At 45.3% G+C, this 16,568-nt stretch overlaps 1 protein-coding gene across 8 annotated transcripts; it reads right to left on the bottom strand.

Annotated features, from left to right (window-relative positions):
• Positions 1–1,935: 1,935 nt before the first annotated feature.
• zfyve27 (zinc finger, FYVE domain containing 27) lies at positions 1,936–15,669 on the bottom strand. 8 transcript variants are annotated; one of them, XM_090195322.1, is made up of 14 exons: positions 15,304–15,669; positions 13,930–14,191; positions 12,994–13,064; positions 12,680–12,866; positions 12,446–12,541; positions 11,869–11,981; positions 11,123–11,244; positions 10,570–10,641; positions 10,134–10,163; positions 9,024–9,044; positions 5,657–5,798; positions 5,305–5,351; positions 4,825–4,906; positions 1,936–4,279 (listed from the first exon to the last, which is right to left on the bottom strand). In XM_090195322.1, the coding sequence occupies exons 2-14, from the start codon at positions 14,184–14,186 to the stop codon at positions 4,215–4,217; spliced, it is 1,305 nt and encodes a 434-aa protein (XP_090051448.1). In that variant the 5' UTR covers positions 14,187–14,191; positions 15,304–15,669; the 3' UTR covers positions 1,936–4,214. The 8 variants fall into 8 exon arrangements, with proteins under 8 accessions (XP_090051448.1, XP_090051452.1, XP_090051449.1 ...); XM_090195326.1 differs by having other exon boundaries at positions 12,676–12,866; positions 15,304–15,596; XM_090195323.1 differs by lacking the exon at positions 9,024–9,044.
• Positions 15,670–16,568: the final 899 nt, after the last annotated feature.

The raw sequence follows: 16,568 nt of genomic DNA, 5'->3' as shown, positions 1-16,568 counted from the left end.
GGGGCAGAGAGCGGCGGGGGTTGGGAGGACCTCACACGAGGGGGTAGGGCGTGGTCTATATATCCTTGCGTAGCACTAGTGTACAGTCGTGGCCAAAGGTTTTGAGAATGTCACAAATATTAATTTACAAAGTTTGCTGCTTCAGTGTCTTTAGATATTTTTGTCAGATGTTACTATGGAATACTGAAGTATAATTACAAGCATTTCATAAGTGTCAAAGGCTTTTATTGACAATTACATGAAGTTGATGCAAAGAGTCAATATTTGCAGTGTTGACCCTTCTTTTTCAAGACCTCTGCAATCCGCCCTGGCATGCTGTCAATTAACTTCTGGGCCACATGCTGACTGATGGCAGCACATTCTTACATAATCAATGCTTGGAGTTTGTCAGAATTGGTGGGTTTTTGTTTGTCCATCCGCTTCTTGAGGATTGACCACAAATTCTCAATGGGATTAAGGTCTGGGGAGTTTTCTGGCCATGGACCCAAAATATCGATGTTTTGTTCCCCGAACCACTTGGTTATCACTTTTGCCTTATGGCAAGGTGCTCCATCATGCTGGAAAAGGCATTGTTCATTACCAAACGGTTCCTGGATGGTTGGGAGAAGTTGCTCTCAGAGGATGTGTTGGTACCATTATTTATTCATGGCTGTGTTCCGAGGCAAAATTGTGAGTGAGCCCACTCCCTTGGCTGAGAAGCAACCCCACACGCTACCGATGGTAGCGCTCACCTTGTCTTCTCCGGACAAGCTTTTTTCGGGATGCCCCAAACAATCGAAAAGGGTATTCATCAGAGAAAATGACTTTACCCCAGTCCTCAACAGTCCAATCCCTGTACCTTTTGCAGAATATCAGTCTGTCCCTGATGTTTTTCCTGGAGGGAAGTTGCCTCTTTGCTGCCTCCTTTTGAAGCTTCCAGTCTGTTATTCGAACTCAATCAGCATGACAGATTGATCTCCAGCCATGTCCTCGTCAACACTCACACCTGTGTTAACGAGAGAATCACTGACATGATGTCAGCTGGTCCTTTTGTGGCAGGGCTGAAATGCAGTGGACATGTTTTTGGGGGATTCAGTTCATTTGCATGGCAAAGAGGGGCTTTGCAATTCATCTGATCACTCTTCATAACATTCTGGAGTATATGCAAATTGCCATCATACAAACTGAGGCAGCAGACTTTGTGAAAATGTATATTTGTCTCATTCTCAAAACTTTTGGCTACGACTGTACATTCCTCTCCTTGTTTCCTTTCCTTCTGGTAATACAACTGATTTTAGGAGATAGGAAAGGTGGAAACAATATGAAGGAAGACAGGTTAAATTAAGGAAAACAACAAAGTAAGGAAAGGAGACAAGGAAAGTAAGGAAGCTACTTCAGACTATTGAGATTCTCCCTGGGTTGTGAGGAGAGGATTGGAGGAACCTGGAGCCTTCTGGCATGTGGTGGATTTGGGTTGTGAGGAGAGGAACCTGGAGCCTTCTGGCATGTGGTAGATTTGGGTTGTAAGGAGAGGAACCTGGAGCCTTCTGGCATGTGGTAGATTTGGGTTGTGAGGAGAGGAACCTGGAGCCTTCTGGCATGTGGTGGATTTGGGTTGAGTAGTGACCATAGAGATAGATAGAAGACTCTAGTGCCCAAAAGCCTGTTTTAGCATGGGCAGCGCCATTGAGGACCATTCTGAAGTAGTCATGACTGCAGGTGGCAGTAAATCACCAACCTTGGCTTTATATCTGTTCAAACAACACAATGCAAGTGGCAGTGTGCACCCTGTTAGTTTGTTTACCAAGTCATAGAAGTAGTAGATGAAGAATGGACTACCTCAAAAAGGAGATGACCTCTATGGCGCTGCTTAGCTCTCACAGACGCCATAATGGGACAGATACAATGTCTACGGTAGTGAAACGCAAACAGATGCACCAAACCTGCAGGGCACGCTCTCTTCTTACATGTTTTATTTTTTTAACAGAGCTCTCTACAACTAGGCTGAAACAAGGCAGGAAAAATATGCCATAAGTTAATTTCAAACATTCAAAAATCACAGTTTATTGAAGCAATGAAGAGTAAACAAACTCCTCCAGTCGGTCAAGCTAATCAATCAAATGAATGAATTAATACATTGGATTAATATAAACTTTCAGTGGGATTGAATATAGGTGATCACAATGGTAAAAGTGTAACATGTACATTCTTATGTGTCAATCTAAAACCTGTGCTGTGTTCAAATACACATACCAACATCCTGTATACTACATACTTAATGAGTATATACACTACATACTATTAGTTCATTTTAGAATACTGTAAACGAAGGGTATCCTTTCAGTTGAGTGTACTAGCGCTTCGCCTGTCTACCAGAAGTTTATGCTGTTGCTATGCAACCTCTTGCTGGCTTGTTAGCATAACAAATTACTAGCTAGACATTTTGCGATTTCGACTGTGTCTGTAAATTCAATATGGGGTGCGTTCGTAAAGCGTTGTCAGATTGTCCGTTCGTAAATCCAGAGCGTTTCGGTCTCGGAGCCCACACTAGACGCTCTGGCCAAGGAGTAGGGTTGATCCGAGCGTTCTGTCCTCACAACGGCAGTCAAGCACCCAAGCTAACTGGCTAGCTACCTCCAGACACAAATGAGAGAAACCCTCACTCTGACCATTTTACTCGCCCTAGCAGAGCTGTTTGGGCAGTTTTCATTTTATGCAGCGTGTTGGTGACTAACTGTGCTGCAGGCAACAATTTAATTAGGCTTTTTTTCCCCTCCAAGGCTTACTGACACCGGCCATATTCAACGCCTTTTATTCAGCTATTCTGTGCACTGGCACACAGATGAGAGAGGCTCTGAAATCAGAGTAGATAGCCAGAATTAACTATGTCCATTGAGAACGCACGACGACTCTACCACTTAGCTAAGAATGATGTGAATAATCAAGTCAATAAACACTGGGTAGTTAGCTAGATAGTTAATATACTACCTGGCAAGTTCAATGTATTAGTAGCCAACTAACTTTAGGTAGCTAGCTAACAGACTGGTACATACTGCTGAATGACATGCTGCGGTTCGTAAGGACAGCGTAGCTAATAAATTGTCAGCCAACATAATGTTTAACTTGTTTGAAAAGTCATTACTTTATTACATTGCTCAACATTTTCTTACAGCAATTCATTTCTATCTTCTCTCGTCGGCCATTTTCCTCAAATCTGAAAACATTGGTGAAGCCACGCCCATTTTCTGAAGAATTGCATTATGGTCCCTAAAAGCACAGAAATAGTGTCCACTGCTTGTATACTTCGTATTTTGGTGAATTTAGTAGGACATCCATGAACGTTTGGCATACTATATCCAATAAGTACTTAACTACATACTCAATGTTACATCACAAATAGTACAGCTAGTATGAGTATTTGAACACAGCTCTGGGATCACCTCTGGAAATCACTCCATGGGGTTAGGTTATGCTCCATGGGGATTAGGGAATGCCATTTAGGACAAAAGTATAGTCTTTAGCATCCTGTCTTTACATCCATCAAATTAACATTAGGACCAACATATAAAACCATTACAGAATGGATAAGTTATAACAGGGTCAATCTATAGCATATCTTATACAATACACACACACACACACACACACACACACCTCTCAGCATTCTCAGGACCTCCTTGACAGTACAGGATAAATCTCAATGCAACACAAGCTGATGGGGGTCTGTGGTAGCGTCCCAAAATGGCACCCTATTCCCTATATATTCCACTACTGTAGACCAGGGCCCAATTCCCTATATAGTCCACTACTGTAGACCAGGGCCCTATTCCCTATATAGTCCACTACTGTAGACCAGGGCCCTATTCCCTATATAGTCCACTACTGTAGACCAGGGCCCTATTCCCTATATAGTCCACTACTGTAGACCAGGGCCCTATTCCCTATATAGTCCACTACTGTAGACCAGGGCCCATAGGGAACCCCATAGGGCTCTGGGCAAAAGCAGTGTAATTTATAGGGAATAGGTTGCCATTTGGGACTGGTTCATCTTAATAACCCTGGTCACCTGGGCTGGAGCCAGAGAACCAGACAACCTGGGGTTTTGAACCACCCCCAGGCGGGGTAGAGGCTGAGCTGCCGCAGGCTCTACCCAGCCAAGGAGCTTCTAATCCTGGGTAGGAGGGGCAGTACCCTCCCTGGGTCTCCATGAGTGGGTAGGAGGTGGTAGTCATTTCTCACTTGCTGAGGGTGGAGTTGCAGACAGCACAAACAAACACCGTCTCTCTCTGGGCATCTGGAGCTGGGAGGGAGGTAAAGAGACATTACATGAGAAAGGGGAGGCATCTGGAGTTGGGAGGGAGGTAAATAGGCATTACATGAGAAAGGGGAGGCATCTGGAGCTGGGAGGGAGGTAAAGAGGCATTACATGAGAAAGGGGAGGCATCTGGAGCTGGGAGGGAGGTAAAGAGGCATTACATGAGAAAGGGGAGGCATCTGGAGCTGGGAGGGAGGTAAAGAGGCATTACATGAGAAAGGGGAGGCATCTGGAGCTGGGAGGGAGGTAAAGAGGCATTACATGAGAAAGGGGAGGCATCTGGAGCTGGGAGGGAGGTAAAGAGGCATTACATGAGAAAGGGGAGGCATCTGGAGCTGGGAGGGAGGTAAAGAGGCATTACATGAGAAAGGGGGAGGCAGAGGGAGATGGGGATTGAGAGAAGGTGTAAAATAGAAGAGATTGTTTTTAAAATCAACTGATGTCTTCGGAGACCTTATTTATAATTTCATCATTTCAGTATAGAAATACCATAATAGCATGTTGTGTGTGTGTGTGTGTTTCTCTCTCACCTGTGACACCCATGCAGGCCTTGAGGACCTTGTAGGAGCAGCATCTGGAGCAGAAGCTGTTGCCACAGTTACTACAGCTCCGCTGAAACAGCAGAGGTCACGATGACATCATCATCATTGTTATGTCCCAAACTGAACCCTATTCCAGGGTTGGGGCCAATTTGAAATGAAGTGGGTGAATTCAGGAAGTAAAGTGAAACTCTAACCCCAACCCTGTCCTATTCCCTACCTAGTTCACTAATTGTGACCAGGGCCCATAGGACTCTGTTCTAAAGTGGTAGATTATATAGGGCATAGGATGCCATTTGGGACCCACACCAGGTTCCACACAGAGTTATTAAACAACCTACAGTATTACTGCTTTGCTTTATCTTGGCCGGGTCGCAGTTAACTAGCCTACCTGGTTAAATAAAGGTGAAATAAAAAAATGACATAGGATTGTATTTATTGGTGGTTTAAAAACAGGTGTAAAGCTCTTACCCTTCTCTTCACCACTGAGAAGACTGCACTGCAGCTGGAACAATTACCTTGGGGATGAGAGAGAGAGGGGGGGGGGGGGGGGGGTGAGAGAGGGGGGGGGGTAGAGAGAGAGGGAAAGAGAGAGAAGGGAGGGAAAGAGAGAGAGGGGGAAAGAGAGAGAGGGGGGAAAGAGAGAGAGGGGGGGAGAGAGAAAGAGAAAGAGAGGGAGAGAAAGAGAGAGAGGGGGGAGAGAGAGGGAGAGAAAGAGAGAGGGGGGATATTTAATTTATATGAAGACTAGCTACTAAACCCACCTCTTAAGTAGGGTTGAGGTGAGGAAGAAGATGAACAGAGGGACGAAGGGTAGACTGACCTGTGTTGTTGGTGGGGTAGCGTTTGCGTAGCTTCTCCGTCAGTTTGGACACCTTACTGCGGATTGGCTCGTTGCGGCTCAGCAGACCGTTGTCTGAGGTGATGGAGATGGTGTCCAGATCTGAACTTATGTCATCATCCTCCTGTAGAGGGGAGGGGGGGGCAGAATGGGGGGAGGAGGAGAAGGGTTAAGTTACTAAAGAGCAGTTAAAGGCAGCAGCTTTGTGGGAACTACAAACCATAGCCCCTAAACCCTACATCCCGCTCCCTGAACCCTACTCCTCCAACCGATCTCTTCCTTGGTTTAGGTGGATGTGTTTCTCAACGTCAACAGCAGAGGGAGTCGAGAGCACGCAGGCAGCAAAACCCCACTAACACAAAACCATACACATCATCCTCCAAGGCAGGGGTGTCCAACTCCTTCCATGGAGGGCCCAGAGTCTGCTGGTTTTGGAGGTTTTCCTGTCCAATTAAGACCTACACAACCAGGTGAGGCCAGTTCCTTACTAACCAATGAGCTCAATTCATCAATCAAGTCAAAGGAAGGAGTGAAAGCCTGCAGACTGGGACCTCTGTGGAATGAGTTTGAAACGTACAACCAGACATGCTCCAGATCAGTTCTTACAGTTCACACCCTTATGGTTAAAGGTTAGTATTAGATGAGGCTAAGCTGATCCTAGATCTGTGCCTATATATTGCCCTAAAAGACGAGGGCTGGTACACCTCAGGCAAGAAACGTATTGGGAAGGGGCAGGGCACCTAAAGCTCCGCCCTCAGACGACATTGCACCTGTCTACGTAGACGGGCTGGCAGCCAATTAGCAAAAGACCTCACCTGTATTCATAACAGTCGCAATCACACCCTATTTCCATATAATATAGTGCACTACTTTAGACCCTAGTCCCTATAGTATAGTACACTACTTTAGACCCTAGTCCCTAAAATATAGTGCACTACATTAGACCCTAGTCCCTAAAATATAGTGCACTACTTTAGACCCTAGTCCCTCAAATATAGTGCACTACTTTAGACCCTAGTCCCTCAAATATAGTGCACTACTTTAGACCCTAGTCCCTCAAATATAGTGCACAACTTTTATGAAATCAAAATCGCAAGATTGTTATAATACTGTAATTGCATCAAATGTTTGTTTTATGCAACAGAATAGAGGGTTCTTATAATATTGTATCTGTGAACTGAAAGTGGGCCTCTGGGAGATTTAACACTGACAGGAGATTTATGATGTCTTTGGGTGATAAAACCTAAAGAGACCACATTCCAGAGCATGAGTTAATGTTTCTCATCTATAGGGTACCAGGGGGAGATGACCCCAGGGCCAGACCCTGGTCTCTACACAATGAGAGATGACCCCAGGGCCAGACTCTGGTCTCTACACAATGAGCGATGACCCCAGGGCCAGACCCTGGTCTCTACACAATGAGAGATGACCCCAGGGCCAGACCCTGTTCTCTACACAATGAGAGATGACCCCAGGGCCAGACCCTGTTCTCTACACAATGAGAGATGACCCCAGGGCCAGACCCTGGTCTCTACACAATGAGAGATGACCCTAGGGCCAGACCCTGGTCTCTACACAATGAGAGATGACCCCAGGGCCAGACCCTGGTCTCTACACAATGAGAGATGACCCCAGGGCCAGACCCTGGTCTCTACACAATGAGAGATGACCCCAGGGCCAGACCCTGGTCTCTACACAATGAGAGATGACCCCAGGGCCAGACCCTGGTCTCTACACAATGTGGACTGTTTTTACAGCAGATACTGTCTGCTGTGAATTATAAGTATCTTTCATACAAATCTTAACCTTGTGACCCATTCTATACATATGTTGTTTGTCATGTAGGTTGAAAAGGGTGTATCTTGGCTATAAAAGTCCTTTTGTCTCGGGGCTCTCAACGAATCATCTGAGGGTGATTGGTCGACCAGCCATCATTATCGTAGACCACTCAATCCATTCATTTTATATGGGTGTGTTGTATTGACCTGCTCCCTTATTAATAAGTGAATAAAGATTTAGTTTAAGTGTAACTCTCACTCCACATTTGATAGTAAAGAAATTAACCACCACACTTTATACCCTAGTCCTTAAAATAGTGCACTAATTTAGACCCTAGTCCATGAAATATAATGCACTACTTTATACCCTAGTCCCTAAAATATACTACACTACTTTAGACCCTAGTCCCTAAAATATAATGCACTACTTTAGACCCTAGTCCATGAAATATAATGCACTACTTTAGACCCTAGTCCATGAAATATAATGCACTACTTTATACCCTAGTCCCTAAAATATACTACACTACTTTAGACCCTAGTCCCTAAAATACAGTGCTCTACGGTCTGAGGCATTGCATCTCAGAGCAAGAGGCGTGCGTCACTACAGTCCCTGGTTCGAATCCAGGCTTTATCACATCCGGCCGGTGATTGGGAGTCCCATAGGGCGGCGCACAGGTCGCCCAGGTTTGGCAGTCTTAGTGCACTACTTTTGACCAGAGCCCTATGTAGCATGAGATGGATGTGTCCTATTTGCATCCTTACAGTGAAGTGCACAACCATGCTAGAAACACGTCACACAATACACATTACAACGCCACCCTTGTGTGTGTACTCAGGTGCAGTGACCAACTCAGAGCATGCTCATCCAATGGTTTGCTGGAATAATGCAGACACGCCCAGACTACATTGAGAATGAGGCCGATTGTATGAATGATGATTAGTGCTTAGTGCTATAGAGTGATTAGTGCTATATATCATGACATTAGCGCTATATATATATATATATATATTAGTGGTATATATATAATGACATTAGTGCTATATATATATAAATAATGACATTAGTGCTAAATATATTGACATTAGTGCTATATATAATATACATACATATATATAATGACATTAGTGCTATATAGTGATTAGTGCTATATATAATGACATTAGTGCTATATATATATATATATATATATAATGATATTAGTGGTATATATAATGACATTAGTGCTATATATATATATATATAAATAATGACATTAGTGCTATATATATTGACATTAGTGCTATATATAATGACATTAGTGCTATATATAATATACATACATATATATATAATGACATTAGTCCTATATGTAATGATAGTGTTATATGTAATGACATTAGTGGTATAGATGTGAAGTTATAGTCCTGATGTCATAATGGTAACATAACCAGTGATGGTAACAACAGCACTAAGGTGTAAAGACATCCCACTACCCATGCAGACAGGACCCAACTGAGGTGTGTACCCTATACACCCCCCCTCCCTCTCACCACAAACAGGGTGAGGGAAGGGGGTGAACTAGACTTACCACTAAAGCCAAGGGAGTCTCCTTAGGATGGAGAGGAACAAACACACACAGGAGCAGATTACACACACCCCCCCATATCTATCTAACACACCAATTTTTAACACACCGTATCTATCTAACATAAACACCGCAGAAACACACACACTGTGCGGTCTGAGATAGTAATATTGAACTGGCCAGCTGCACTAGATGCATAACGTTTGCAGAGCACGAGACGCTTCACTTCAATGAAACCCGGTGGTCTATTTCTATTGTGTAGATTGGATCTGCAGCTCACACCACTGATCAGTGTGATGACGTGGTCTATTTCTATAGTGTAGATTGGATCTGCAGCTCACACCACTGAACAGCGTGATGACGTGGTCTATTTCTATTGTGTAGATTGGATCGTGCAGCTCACACCACTGAACAGTGTGATGACGTGGTGGTCTATTTCTATTGTGTAGATTGGATCGTGCAGCTCACACCACTGAACAGTGTGATGACGTGGTGGTCTATTTCTATTGTGTAGATTGGATCGTGCAGCTCACACCACTGAACAGTGTGATGACGTGGTGGTCTATTTCTATTGTGTAGATTGGATCGTGCAGCTCACACCACTGAACAGTGTGATGACGTGGTGGTCTATTTCTATTGTGTAGATTGAAACGTGCAGCTCAACACCACTGAACAGTGTGATGACGTGGTTTGAACTCTGCTCATGCCAGCAAAACGTTAAGCTTCCAGTGTAGCAGGTAAAGAACGAGGGTTCTCTCCACGTCCCCGTGTAGCTCCTGTGCAACACACACCACTGCAATACACACACACACACTTACAGGTCTTTGACCTCGGTCATGACGCAGTGTAACACTGAACTGTCTGAGATAGTCCTAAATATTCAATTCAAATCACAATTTATTGGTCACATACACATATTTAGCAGATGTTAATGCAGGTGTAGCGAAATGATTGTAACACACACACACAACTTAGTAACTGGGCTGAGTAGTTGAACTGTCACAGAACTTTATCACACATAAAAACAAAAATTATTTGTCGCAATTGTTAATTAATGTGTCCTGTTTCTAATGCTGTAATACCACAGCCCGACAGACAGGGGGAGCCACTCACCTGCAGGGAGATAGGGGGCTCCTGAGTCAACTGAGAGTGGAGGGAGGTAGAAACAGAAAAGGAAATGAATCATCAAGAAGGACAGGAAGTTGTCAGCCAGCGACAGAAGGAAGAAGGAGAAGAAGCTGTGTTCCAACACAATCTTTTTCCTTCTGATTTGACAATGACATGGATTAGGTCAAAGGAAGGTGGACCTAGTGGATTCCTTGGTTTCTCCCATCCTACCATGTTAGATCTGTGAAGACTGAGTGGAAGGAATGGAGGCAGCGTTCAAACAGGGCCGGAGTGAGAGTGGTGCAATTGCCAATAAAGTTATATCAAATCAAAACGACATGGCCTAAGACCTGACCAGAGAGCGAGAGGTCAGGATGAGAAACCAGTCAGATAACGAGACATGAAGGAATAAAGTCGAGATAACGGTTGATTTCGTTTTTACCTCGATGGCGTCTTTGAACTCATCATCAGGCTCTGCCTCCTCAGCCTCCTCTACGCTGCCCGGTGACAGGTCCTACACACCACACACAATAATGATATACAAGTAAGTTAGATAAGAGGATTATTGCAGAACACTGATCTGTAATGTTTTAATGTACACCATTGATCCAAATATACAGATTCTATATATACATCCACCTGTCTCTCTCTCCCTCCCTACCCCTGTTTCTCTCCCTCCCTCCCTCACCGTTTCTCTCCCCCCACCACTTCTCTCTCTCTCTCTCTCTCTCCCCCACCACTTCTCTCTCCCACCCTGTCCCTGTCTCTCCCTCTCTCTCTCTCTCCCTCCCTCCCCGTTTCTCTCCCCCCACCACTTCTCTCTCCCTCCCTCCCAACCTGTTTCTCTCCCCCCACCCTGTCTCTCTCTCTCCCTCCCACCCTGTCTCTCTCTCTCCCTCCCACCCTGTCTCTCTCTCTCCCTCCCACCCTGTCTCTCTCTCTCCCTCCCACCCTACCTGTTTCTCTCCTCCCACCACTTCTCTCTCTGTCCCTACCTCCAAGTTGGTAGCAGTGGGAGTCCGGTCCAGGCTGCTGTGGTCCGGTTCTGTGAGGTCCATCTCTCCTTTTGAGGATGGGTTCTGGCCAGACTGGACCACCTCCCTTAGGTCCAACACAACTACACACACAGAGGGGGAGTGGAGTGGAACCAGATTTGCAAGTTCAAATCCCTGAGCTGACAAGGTACAAATCTGTCGTTCTGCCCCTGAACAGGCAGTTAACCCACTGTTCCTAGGCTGTCATTGAAAATAAGAATTTGTTCTTAACTGACTTGCCTAGTTAAATAAAGGTAAAATAAAAAAAAATGTACAGTACCAGTCAAAAGTTTGGACACACCTACTCATTCCAGGGTTTTTCTTTATTTAAAAAAAAAAACATTTAGAAGAATAATAGAGAAGACATCAAAACTATGAAATAACACATATGGAATCATGTAGTAAGCAAAAAAGTGATAAACAAATCTAAATATATTTTATATTTGAGATTCTTCAAAATGCCAAGAGTGTGCAACGCTGTCATCAAGGCAAAGGGTGGCTACTTTGAAGAATCTCAAATATAAAATATATTTAGATTTGTTTATCACTTTTTTGCTTACTACATGATTCCATATGTGTTTATTCATAGTTTTGATTTCTTCACTATTATTCTACAATGTAGATAATTGTAAAAAAAATAAAGAAAAACTGTTGAATGAGATGTTGTGTCCAAACTACTGACTGGTACTGTATGTGTGTGTACTGACCCCTGCAGAAGTCTCGGTTCCACAGGAAGAGTGCAGTAGAGAGACAGGCCAGCACCCAGCCCACAGGGACAGAATACAGCAGCATCAATACAGCTAACAGGCCACCGTAGAACCTGAGAGACAGCGAAGAGAGAGGGAGAGAGGAGGGAGAGAGAGACAGATACAGGGTGGAGAGGAGGGAGAGAGACAGAGACAGAAAGAGAGAGAGGGAGGAGGGAGAGACAGAGAGAGAGAGACAGTGAGAGGAGACAGAGAGAGAGAGAGAAGGGAGAGAGAGACAGAGAGAGGAGGGAGAGACAGAGACAGAAAGAGAGAGAGAGGGGAGGGAGAGACAGAGACACTCAGGCACACACAAACAACCTTAACCAGTCTGTCGGGAGCTTTGTAAGTACAGATAAGATGTGTGATGATATCTATGGTGAATGTAGAGGGGTTGAGTTACTGTCCTGGAGAACAAGGACACACACACAGTGTTGCTGATCTGGAGGACTCAGTGGCTCCAAGTACCCACACAGACAGTGTTACTGACCTAGAGGACTCAGTGGCTCCAAGTACCCACACAGACAGTGTTACTGACCTAGAGGACTCAGAGTGGCTCTCCCAGTACAGGAGCTTGTAGACAGACTCAGCAGACAGGCAGGCATGAGACAACAGGTCATCTAGCTGCTTTAACCTGTGGACACGGACGGACACACAGAGAGAGAGAGAGACACACCCGGACATGCACACACACAGGGATAGTAAATAAATTAACTTGGTTTTATAAACTGGAAGGCCAAACACACACACACACACACACTCACTCACTCACAGGTCCTTGACTTCCAGCATGGCGTCCTGTCTGGTGAGCTGAACATTCTGCAGGTCCTTACGATGCACCGCGTGGCACCGCCTCTTCTGTTGCTCCGCCTCCGACGCCCCGCCCCCACACCTGTCCTGCAGGTAACCCAGGGCAGCCGGGGCAGACACCCCCAGAACACACACAGAGAACCACCCCACTGGAGGGCAGGAGAGAAACTGACTGTCACAGTTGATATATATCACATTGTTATACACACTCAGTTGTATGTGGTAGTAGTTCATATAGCAGTGTGTGTGTGTGTGTATTACCCAGCATTAGCTCACCTTCACTCAGGGTGAGGAAGAGGGTGTTGAGCAGTACACAGACCAGTAGTGAGCACAGAGGCATCCTCCACCTGCAATACACCACACAGTCATACTGACCTAGGATCAGTTTAGCGTCCTCAAGTCCTATCCTCAACCATTAGGGTGGAGGAACTAAAAACTGACCTCCGATCAGTGTCTATGGTAAACACTGACTCACCCCAGTAGGTAGCAGGCTGTACAAATCACACACTGACTCATGACTATACAGTAAACCAAATAAGATGGCATGTATCTACAACTACGCTCATTAGAGCAGGGCTGGAGCAAAAGCCTCACCTGCAGACCAGCTCCACATCCCAGATCTAGGATCAGTCTACCCTCCCTTCATTAGCCCAGTACGTAGCATGCCAGCTCCACATCCCAGATCTAGGATCAGTCTACCCTCCCTACATTAGCCCAGTAGGTAGCATGCCAGCTCCACAGCCCAGATCTAGGATCAGTCTACCCTCCCTTCATTAGCCCAGTAGGTAGAGTGCCAGCTCCACAGCCCAGATCTAGGATCAGTCTACCCTCCCTTCATTAGCCCAGTAGGTAGTGCCAGCTCCACAGCCCAGATCTAGGATCAGTCTACCCTCCCTTCATTAGCCCAGTAGGTAGAGTGCCAGCTCCACAGCCCAGATCTAGGATCAGTCTACCCTCCCTTCATTAGCCCAGTAGGTAGAGTGCCAGCTCCACAGCCCAGATCTAGGATCAGCATACCCTCCCTGGAACCATTAGGATGAGGAAACTCAAATCTGACAGGTCAGTGTCTAGGCCCATAGGAAACCTCATCCTACTCCCTTCACTAGCCCAGTAGGTAGAGTGAATCAGTCTACTCTCCCAAGTCCTATCCGTTATCACCATTGGAGAAACTAAAAACAGATCTTGGATCAGTGTGTAAATGGATCCTCTCACCCCAGTAGGTAGCGGGCCAGCTCCAACGTGTCAGTGAGCGGCTCCAGAAACAGGGCCATCCTCTTGTAAGAGACCACCATCTTGAGCAGGTCAAAGGTCGCGGCCTGGCGGGGGCCAGGGCTTCCCAACTCTGAGGGTGACCCCGCGGGTGAGCCAGGGGTGTCTTTAGGGGGTAGAGACAGGGTGTCGTCCCCCCTGTCACCCACCCCCGGACCACCCTGACAGGGGTCCTGACATGCCCCTACTCCAGGCTTCATCCCGACTAGAGGGGGGGAGAAAGGGGGACATAGACCGACAGACCGACAGACACAGACAGACATTATCGGCGGCAGGGTAGCCTAGTGGTTAGAGCGTTGGACTAGTAACCGGAAGGTTGCGAGTTCAAACCCCCGAGCTGACAAGGTACAAATCTGTCGTTCTGCCCCTGAACAGGCAGTTAACCCACTGTTCCCAGGCCGTCATTGAAAATAAGAATTTGTTCTTAACTGACTTGCCTGGTTAAATAAAGGTAAAATAAAAATAAAAAAAATGTATCTTGCTCCTTTGCACCCCAGTATCTCTACTTGCACATTCATCTTCTGCACATCTATCACTCCAGTGTTTAATTGCTATATTGTAATTACTTCGCCACCATGGCCTAATTATTGCCTTACCTCATTTCCACTCACTGTATATAGACTTTTGTTTTCTACTGTATTATTGACTGTATGTTTCCATGTGTAACTCTGTGTTGTTGTTTGTGTCACACTGCTCTGCTTTATCTTGGCCAGATCGCAGTTGTAAATGAGAACGTGTTCTCAAAGCCTCCCTGGCTAAATAAAGGTCAAATAAAATGAAAAAGACAGAGAAACACAGAGAGACACGATAAGATGTTAAGATTTTATTTTCATGTCCGTCTGTTGCTCTAGTTAGCATTTCCTGAATATGTTACGCTGTGCAAACACTCACTCACTAGCTAGCTATCAGTGGAAAGAGGAAGTGGGCAATCACGAGCCTGGACGATCAAAGTAAATCTGCCATACCTGCTTTAATGACGATTTAATCATTGATCTTCTAATGCTACTGAGAAACTTGACTGCAGACTTGTGTTCGGCGGACATGAAATGGGTGGGTCATGAAACAATATGACTGCATCAGGCCACAACACTGCGTTGTTAAATATGGGTTCTATATCACACGTTGATGAAAATACATTGTTGTCACACATAGCTAGTGTTGTCTAACGTTACACAACAACAGCTGTCATCCAAATCGCATGTAGCCACCTGGCGAAATTATAACTTAAACTAACCAGCTAGTGATTGACATAACATTAACATGTAATATTTGCAACAATCAATATATATGAATAATAAGGCAAGAAATGCAACATACCTGACTAGCGGGCAAAGTGTCAAAAACCCGTAGTTAGCGAATATGAAAGCGATTCTCGATCGTCAACACGATGAATGTAGGAAGAGACGCGTCACACACGCCCGTGAAGACCGTTTTCACAGTCTTCTTGTAATGAAGTCAATCAATTGTTTTCGCTTCTCAAATCGATGTTATTGAGTTGACGATGTTTTGTGTTGTATACATGTTTGGGAAAGTACTTGTTTTAAGCAAATAATGCCTGCCTGCTGCGAGAGAAAAGTAATCGCTTCCGCAATAAAATCCGACTGGCTAATAGAACGCAGAGCGAACCGATGAGGGGAGAGTAGATTCAAGAAAATATCGTAGCCGTCAAAATCACGTCAATCTGACGTCTATTTGTGGGGGAAATTATGAGCTACATCACTCATTTCTCTCTAAATGAAATATTTTACTAAGATACTCACCCAAAACGGTGTTATGACAAACATAATAGTATTGACAAAAAGAGTGACGAGTGTTGTGGAAATTCTAATCAATAACGAGGAGAGAGAAGGTCAATCACCAATCATGCCTTTATTCACAATGTATTAGTACGGGAGCATGTCACACCAAACACACATGAATGCAGTGAGTGCTCACTGAGTGGAGTGAGCCTCTGGGTTACATACTCTCTCAGGATAGGTCAGGATAGGTGTGATCTCAGCGATGACTTACAATGGTTCCAGACACTAACCCCACACATCCTGTTCCAGACACTAACCCCACACATCCTGTTCCAGACACTAACCCCACACGTCCTGTTCCAGACACTAACCCCACACATCCTGTGCCAGACACTAACCCCACACGCCCTGTTCCAGACACTAACCCCACACATCCTGTTCCAGACACTAACCCCACACGTCCTGTTCCAGACACTAACCCCACACGTCCTGTTCCAGACACTAACCCCACACGTCCTGTTCCAGACACTAACCCCACACATCCTGTTCCAGACACTAACCCCACACGTCCTGTTCCAGACACTAACCCCACACATCCTGTTCCAGACACTAACCCCACACATCCTGTTCCAGACACTAACCCCACACATCCTGTTCCAGACACTAACCCCACACATCCTGTTCCAGACACTAACCCCACACATCCTGTTCCAGACACTAACCCCACACATCCTGTGCCAGACTTTAGGCCCCAAATACAAGGAACTTGTTGTTTTGTTCAGTACTAAGAACTTAAAAGGACACTTGCTGTTACTTAGTTCCACCTTGCTAGGAGGGGGTGAC

This window comes from Oncorhynchus mykiss, chromosome 13, assembly GCF_057628025.1.
Source record: "Oncorhynchus mykiss isolate SJ-2025 chromosome 13, ASM5762802v1, whole genome shotgun sequence".
NCBI classification, from domain to species: Eukaryota; Metazoa; Chordata; class Actinopteri; order Salmoniformes; family Salmonidae; genus Oncorhynchus; species Oncorhynchus mykiss.
Note: the sequence above shows the minus strand (reverse complement) of the source record. Positions and strands in the feature narration are given on the sequence as shown.

Coding starts and splice junctions, on each gene's coding strand:
- zfyve27 (XM_090195322.1), bottom strand. CDS start 14,186: ATGAAGCCTGGAGTAGGGGCATGTCAGGACCCCTGTCAGGGTGGTCCG. Junction 10,164..10,569: donor AGTTCAAAGACGCCATCGAG/GTAAAAACGAAA, acceptor CTCCACTCTCAG/TTGACTCAGGAGCCCCCTAT. Junction 4,280..4,824: donor GGCCTGCATGGGTGTCACAG/GTGAGAGAGAAA, acceptor CCTCCCTCCCAG/CTCCAGATGCCCAGAGAGAG.